This window comes from Myotis brandtii, unplaced genomic scaffold (assembly GCF_000412655.1).
Source record: "Myotis brandtii unplaced genomic scaffold, ASM41265v1 scaffold516, whole genome shotgun sequence".
NCBI classification, from domain to species: domain Eukaryota; kingdom Metazoa; phylum Chordata; class Mammalia; order Chiroptera; family Vespertilionidae; genus Myotis; species Myotis brandtii.
Genome location: NW_005369676.1, coordinates 1,036,119 through 1,044,626, shown reverse-complemented (window position 1 = coordinate 1,044,626; position 8,508 = coordinate 1,036,119). Strand labels below are relative to the sequence as shown.

The 8,508-nt window shown below is 41.5% G+C and overlaps 1 protein-coding gene across 1 annotated transcript in view; it reads right to left on the bottom strand.

Moving 5' to 3' along the window:
* The window catches only part of SACS (sacsin molecular chaperone), a gene marked incomplete at its 3' end in the record, with an annotated part of 25,394 nt that overhangs the window by 6,017 nt on the left and 10,869 nt on the right, over positions 1–8,508 (bottom strand). Inside the window, exon 5 of the mRNA XM_005877289.1 lies at positions 2,475–2,621. Within this exon, the coding sequence (XP_005877351.1) occupies positions 2,475–2,621 (147 nt within the window). The remainder of the gene's footprint in view (positions 1–2,474; positions 2,622–8,508) is intronic.

The following is an 8,508-nucleotide window of genomic DNA, read 5'->3' as shown; positions in this document are numbered from 1 at the left end:
CACACTGCTCGCTTGGGGCAGCTCACACCTGGGCGGGCAGGTCGCGGGCACTGCCGCCACCGCTACTGCCACTGCTGCTGCTGGGGCTTGAGGCACTGATGGAGGCTGCTGGGCATGCCCGTGACTTACCCACCCAAGTTGGGTCACACATGGGATGCGCCGGCGGGCAGATCGCTGCTGCCGCCCAGGGTTCCGTTGCACAGGGGATACCGGGGTGGGTACCCGATCGCTGCGGTCCCACCCACCAACCCCAGGTCCCCCTCGGGAGGGCCGGAAGAGGGCAGGGCAGGTGCCCGATTGCCAGGGTCCCACCTGCCAGCCCCGGGTCCCCGCGGGAGGGCCGGATGAGGGTGGGGACCTCTGCCACCAGCCCCGGATGGTGGTACATGGGATGCGCCGGCGGGCAGATCGCTGCTGCCGCCCAGGGTTCCGTTGCACAGGGGATACCGGGGTGGGTACCCGATCGCTGCGGTCCCACCCACCAACCCCAGGTCCCCCTCGGGAGGGCCGGAAGAGGGCAGGGCAGGTGCCCGATTGCCAGGGTCCCACCCGCCAGCCCCGGGTCCCCCTCGGAGGGCCAGATGAAGGCGGGGCAGGGGCCCGATTGTTTTTTTGCCATCTTGGCTGGCGGTTAATTTGCATATCTCGCTGATTAGCCAATGGGAAGGGTAGCGAAGTTACGGTTAATTACCATGTTTCTCTATTATTAGATAGGATGCCAGGGAGACATCTGACAATTGTACAGCATGACCTATGACCTTCACAAATCCTCAGATTAGAGAACAGCACTACAGTTAATACTACTGCACATAAATGTGATCATTCTCAAATGGGGAACAAATCCAGAGGGAGATGCAGATACTGGCAGTCTGCCAGACTCTGACTAAACAATTCATTCTTGTACAATAGTCTCCACACTTATGCCATTCACATATGTGCCCCATAATTAAAAACTGATCTGAGGGGTAATATTCAAATAGTTTAACACATGAACATTAATATTCATGTATAACAGTAACATAAAATTGTAATTTATGAATATAATTGTATTACATAAGTAATATGACTTAATAGAATATTATACAATATATAATAATGTAAATTCAATACAAAAATATAGGCCCTAACCGGTTTGGCTCAGTGTATAGAGCATCGGCCTGTGGACTGAAAGGTCCCAGGTTCGATTCCGGTCAAGGGCATGTACCTTGGTTGCAGGCACATCCCCAGTAGGACGTGTGCAGGAGGCAGCTGATCAATGTTTCTCTCTGATCGATGTTTCTAACTCTCTATCCCTCTCCCTTCCTCTCTGTAAAAAATCAATAAAATATATTTAAAAATATATATATAGGCTTACTAAAATTGGGCTATAGTGAGGGTGACCCTATGTCCCACTCATCTGGGGCCGTTCCAGTTTAGGCCAGTTGAGAATAATACACTCTCATGAGTGTCCCAGTTTGGATGATAAAGTATATCATCACCCTAGCTATAGTTATAGCTCTGCCAACTCAATCTTTCCTCCTGCAAGTTCAAAATGCAAAAACAATTTGAAACTAAACCATAATGAGGGCCAATTCCATAATTTTTTTTTATTACAAACTGTAGTAAATACTGAGAGCTTTGATTCTGGAAGAATAGCTATATACTCTTAGGGATGTCTATCCTAACTTTCATGTATTTCCTGTTGTAACTATGAACCAGAAACCTCATATACTTTCTAGATTCAAAACATGATTTCAAAGTAATCTTTAAAATACTCATAGGTTTAAGAGCAAAATTTTTATGAGAAAAATGTAGAGAAACCAGAATCACCTCAAAGATCTTTACTCTGTCAGTTATTTGATACCATTAAATCAGGGGTCCTCAAACTTTTTAAACAGGGGGCCAGTTCACTGTCCCTCAGACCGTTGGAGGGCCAGACTATAGTTTAAAAAAAAACTATGAACAAATTCCTATGCACACTGCACATATCTTATTTTGAAGTAAAAAAACAAAACGGGAACAAATACAATATTTGTATTTGCATGTGGCCCGCGGGCCGTAGTTTGAGGACCCCTGCATTAAATATTACATTTTCTTCCTTAACCTCCTGGTATTTAAAAATATGTATAAGAATATGTGAGAATTGGTTTGCCTGACTCAAACATTTCCAGTGTAAAATATCTCAGAGTAACAATTTTGTGTAAGCATTTCAAGAGCTACATTTCAAACCCTATATAAAATGACTGAATATATTACACTGTATTATGATGACATTAACTTTTAGCATCATATGATGAAGCTTTGATATAGTTACCATGGTAACTTCTGAAAACTCAAAACACAGATATTTCATTGATACACTTTTTGCCACTGACCAAAATAAAATTGGAAAAAAATACCTTTTAAAACAGCATCATCTCTGAAGTTAACCAAATAAATGACAAACTACAGGTTAAACTAATTTTCAATATCAAGACTGAAACCAAATACTATACCTGTTATGTGATAGACAGAATTGAAGCCAATTCCAAATCTTCCAACCTTCAAAGGATCATCCTTCTTCCTGCTTCTTGCTATTTCTTGAATACCATGCCAGTCCTCTGGGGTGAAAACTGCATTGTTGTATACATAGAGAGCTGACCCTGAATGTTAAAATGTACATGCACATATTCAGAAAGTACACTAAGGTATTCAGCTCTTTTAAGAACTTCCTCCACATGAAGTTGCTTACTTGATGAGAAGATGAAAAGAAGTGAATGGAATGACTGAATTCTGCATTATAATGTCAGCTGTTTTCAGAATAAAAATAAAGAACAAAGTAATGGTAAAAATTACCAGCAGAAGGAATATAGCACTGTTGGCCAAAAATTCAAAAAGGAAAAATTAGCCCAGCTGGCGTGGCTCAGTGGTTGAGCATCAACCTATGAACCAGGAAGTTATGGTTCAATTCCCAGTCAGGGCATATGCTCAGGTTGTGGGCTCGATCGCCAGTGTCGGGTGTGCAGGAGAAAGAACAAAGTAATGGTAAAAATTACCAGCAGAAGGAATATAGCACTGTTGGCCAAAAATTCAAAAAGGAAAAATTAGCCCAGCTGGCGTGGCTCAGTGGTTGAGCATCAACCTATGAACCAGGAAGTTATGGTTCAATTCCCAGTCAGGGCATATGCCCAGGTTGTGGGCTCGATCGCCAGTGACGGGTGTGCAGGAGGCAGGCAGCCTATCGATGATTCTCTCTCATCACTGATGTTTCTATCTCTCTCTCCCTCTCTGTTCTTCACTGAAATCAATAAAAATATTTTTAAAGGGAAAATTAAGGGTGTTATGGTACTTAAACAATCAAAATACAGGGCAAACAAGGAAATTAATCACTTTGTAAAATATGTTTCTCAATAGCATATTAATTTTTTTTTGCAAATGAGATTATTTGTAAATATACCAAGGAGACTTTCTATCTGAAGAAACCTTATTATTATACTAGAGGCCCAGTGTGCAAATTCGTGCACAGGTAGGGTCCCTCGGGGTGGCCTGCAGGGATCGGGCCAAAACTGGCAGTCCAACACCGCCTGCCACTCCTGCCTGCCACTCCGCTCATCCAGGCCCCGCTGTGCCTGCCATGGGCTCGCGCCCAGTCAGTCCCAATAGGGAGAGGCTTGCGTCGCCATAGCGGCACTTGCCAGCTGTGAGCCCTGTGTCTGGTGCCTGTCCCAGGATGCGATCGGCCCTCTGGGTGGGTGGCAGGATGCCTTTGCCAGCTTGGGATCCAGATCTGTCCTGCTGACTTTTGTGCCGGTTGTCAGGAGTCACCTGGCAGCCACTTTTATATCATTTCTTCCTTGCAGAGCGTCTAGTGAGGGGAAGTAGCCATGGTGCCCGAGGCCGACTTCCAGGAGGCCAGTGGCACTGTTGGGATCATGCTGGTGGCACCAGTCCATTGGTGCCTGGCCCGTTCTCCAGAGATTGGACCTACAGGACTATTGAGGGAGTGAGTGGCTGCCGCCGGGCTGGTGAGCCGCCAGGACGGGTCAGTCAGCTGAACGGTGCTCCCACTGTGGGAGCACACTGACCACCAGGGGGAAGCTCCTGCATTGAGGGTCTACCCCCTGGTGGTCAGTGCATGTCATAGTGACCAGTCAACTGGTCGTTCAGTCATTCGGTTGCTTAGGCTTTTATATATATAGATTATTTCAAAAAGTGAACAATAATACAATAATCACCTTGTAAGTATTTGTTTTTGGCAGCTTCTGTATTTTTCTATACGAGGCACTACTTATATAATTTAAAAAGTCATTAAAGTGAGACATTTTTAAGTAAGCACATCAGGAGAATATCACCCTGTCTCTAAAGTAGTTCCTTTAAAAAGTTGTAATTATAATTCTATACAAAATATTTTCAGAACTCTACTTATTGAGATTTATCTTCAGAATCTCTAATATTCTTTGAATATATTCAACTATAGTAACTCATCATACTTTAAAATAATGAACATTTTAGAAAGAAAATATTACTGAAGTATAACATACATTGGGCGGGGAAAGGTAGGTTTACAATTGTGAGTATGCGAAACACAGAGTTAATTCTTATATTATTACTTATTAATTACTGTATTATTTTCTATACAAACTATAAACCTACTTTTGCCTGACCCTGTACATACAATAAAGTACCAAGTTTTAAGTGTACAGCTTGATGTATTCTTACAAAGTGAGTAAACCTGTGTAACATCCATCCAAATTAAGTATAGAGAACATCCCCGCATCCCAGAAGCTCTTCTCATGTGATTATAAAGTCAAGCACACATATGCGGATGTGGGCCAAACATAGTGGTTTTACAAAAATGATGTGACTGCTATTTGTAAAATAGTCAAAGTAGGAATATGAAAATAGCCAAGACTGCTGAGGCTTTTTTGAGAAGGACAAAGAAAGAACACAGTGGTTAAAGTGGATTCTAGAGCAGCCGTGGGCAAACTACGGCCCACGGGCCGGATCCGGCCCGTTTGAAATGAATAAAACTAAAAAAAAAAGACCATACCCTTTTATGTAATGATGTTTACTTTGAATTTATATTAGTTCACACAAACACTCCATCCATGCTTTTGTTCCGGCCCTCCGGTCCAGTTTAAGAACCCATTGTGGCCCTCGAGTCAAAAAGTTTGCCCACCCCTGGTCTAGAGGCAGGTAAGTTTGAATATCAGACCCAGTCTATGTTAGCACTTTAGGCAAAATTAAAGCCATTAAGGCTCAGTTTCCTCATATGTAAAATAAGGATGAGAACAGTATCTGCCCACAAAGTGCTGAGGATCAAATGAGACAAAACAGATGAGGGACTCAGCACAATACGCAGCATTAAGACATAAAAGAGTCAGATATTATTACTGTTATAATTATTAGTAGTACAGACAGTCCTTGGGTTACATTGGACTCGACATACGTCGTTTTGTGGTTACGTTGCCATCTCCCATTTATTTATATAAAAAAAAAGTTCCGTCATTTTGACATATGTACATATGTGCTTTATGTTTTTTATTATTTATTTACCACAAGTAAAGGTCAGGAATTGTTATCTTTCTTTTAAATTTTTTTTTACTGTTTCACTTCATTACTGCTGTGTATGTGCTCCATGTGAGTGACGTAGGTGCTTATGTAGGTAGGTTCCAACTTACAGCGAAAATCGAGTTACGTCGCGCCGTAGGAACGGATCTCTGACGTAACCCGAGGACCTACTGTATATGATAATGTTAGTCTTTATCATTAACAAAACAAACATTATAGGAATATTGATAAAATAAATGCAACAGCTAATTCCAGCTGGTTTAAAAATGGCATCTAGCAAGCAGTGCCTAGTTCTGCCTGTTCCAAATGCCCATTAAAAATACCTAAGATGACAAAGAAATAAGGACCAACCACAAAAACTCACAACACTGAACACCAGGGCTGAAAATGAACCTCTTGCCAGAATCTAGAAAAAAATAGCATAACTATGAGGTCCACGGAAGGGAATTAGAAATCCAGCCACGAAGCACAGCGGCCAGCCTGAAGGAAGACCCACCCCTTCCTTCCTACTGTAAACTAGAAAGCTGGGCAGCAGACCCTTTGCTGCCTGACTACTTTTATAAAACACTTGTTAAATTATAAAATAACAGATCCTTTTTTTTTTCAAATAAAAAAGTATTTCCTATGATAGAGAATTTCCTCCTCACACACCCCCTCTCCACGGTTTTTTGGAGTTTCAAAACTACTCCCTATCCTACACATCAGTGCAACTCTAGAAAGAAGGAACAGGTGAAAAACACCCTGTAAGTAGAAGTGTCCTATCTGCTGGCTGTCAGAGCCCTTCCCACACCCTGGCTTATCAGCATCATAACCGGGCAGTGCATATAAACAAGCCCACTTCAGTGAGCAGAGACCTGGGTAAGAGGCAGGTAGACTTAACTGGTTTCTGCATCTAGCAGGTATAATCTAGATATTGTTTAAGGTTTTTAATCAAGGTATAATTCTGATCCTGGAATGAAGAGAGGTATATTTTGCCTTTGCTCCAATCTACTTGAGTCATTGAATCACTGCCTCCATCCCTGAGATCACTCCCTCATGCAACAGAGGACATCTTTCCCACACAGACATTTGCCTTGCCTCAGGGGAAGACAGTCAACACACCCTATTGGAAAACACCTTGCCCTGAGACCACTTAAGAGATTAAAAATAACAATTAGCCTCCAGGCAGTAGCAACTACTCTACCCTGTAGAAAAAAAACTCTTGCCACACCTGAGGACGATTGCCTGGGGGGCAATTCAGGTCAGAATCCTATCAGTCTGTAGGCAGCAGTGGTCTCTGGGGGCTTTGAGTCTAAGCCTGATCTAATTAGTCAGAAACAGCCTTTAACACTGTCCCGAACTAGAGATTGAGAGGTGTAGAGGATCTACCTAATACATAGTAACAAACCCAAAACAGAAAGCCAAAATGAGGAGACAAAAAAACAACCCCCAAATGAAAGAACTAGAGAATTCTCCAGAAGAAGATATAAATGAAGCAGAGATACGAAATTTATCTAAATCAAAGTTCAGAGTAATGATGGTAAAAATGCTCAACAGCATGAAAAAAGATATAGTTAACTATGAAAAAAGAACAGTCTGAGATAAATGACATAACACAAATAAAGAACACATTGGAAGGAAAACACAGCAGATTAGGGGAAGCTGAGAATCAAATCAGTGAATTAGAAGACAGAGTTGAAACTATCAATCAGGAAACCAGAAAGAAAAAACAATTAAAAAATAGGATGACAGCTTAAGGGAGCTGTGGGACAACGGAAACAGTAACAATATTAGAATAGCAGGTGTGCCAGAAGAGGCGGAAAGGGAGAAAGGCATGGAGAAGGTGTTTGAAGAAATAATGGCAGAAAACTTCCCTAACCTGGTTAAGGAAAAACTCACACAAGTTAAGGAGGCACAGAGAACCTCAAACAAGAACCCAAACAGGCCCACGCCCAGACACATCATAATTAAAATGGCAAAAATTAAAGACAAAGAGAGAATCTTAAAGGCAGCAAGAGAAAAGAAAACTGTTACCCACAAAGGAGTTCCCATAAGGCTGACACCTGATTTCTCATCAGAAACTCTACAGGCCAGAAGGGAATGGCACAAAGTACTCAAGGTAATGGAAATCAAGGATCTGAGACCAAGATTACTATATCCAGCAAGGCTTTCATTCAAAATAGACGGTCAAATAAAGAGCTTCCCAGACAAAAACAAAGGCTAAAGGAGTACATCACCAACAGGAATTCTGTAATGAGCAGAAGAAACACAGAGAGAAACCTAGCCATACAGAAATATAATGGCAATAAATCAGTACCTATCAATAATAACCCTAATGTAAATGGATTAAATGCTCCAATAAAAAGGTGTAGGGTAGCAGAATGGATACAAAAACATGACCCAACTATAAGCTGTCTATAAGAGACCCACCTCAAAACAAAAGACACACACAGGATGAGAGTGAAGGAATGAAAAAAAAAATTCCGTGCAAATGGAAAAGAAAAATAAGATGGAGTAGCAATACTCATATCCGACAATATAGACTTTAAAATGAAGGTCATCATAAGAGACAACAAAGGTCACCCACCATATAATACTAAAGGGATCCATTGAACAAGAGGATCTAACCCAACATCGGAGCACCTAAATATATAAAACAACTTCTAGAGGACTTTAACAGAGAGATCAATAACAATACAGTCATAGTAGGGGACTTTAACACCCCTCTGACTTCACAGGATAGGTCTTCCAGACAAAAACTTAACAAGGAAACAGAGACTCTAAAGGACACAATGGATCAGATGGATTTAAGAGACATTTATAGAACATTTCACCCCAACGCAGCAGAATATACATTCTTCTCAAGTGCACATGGATCACAAAGATAGACCACACGTTAGGACACAAAACAAGTCTCTACAAGTTCAAGAAGACTGAAATCATATCAAGCATCTTCTCAGATCAAAGTGGAATGAAATTAGAAATCAACTACAGTAAAAA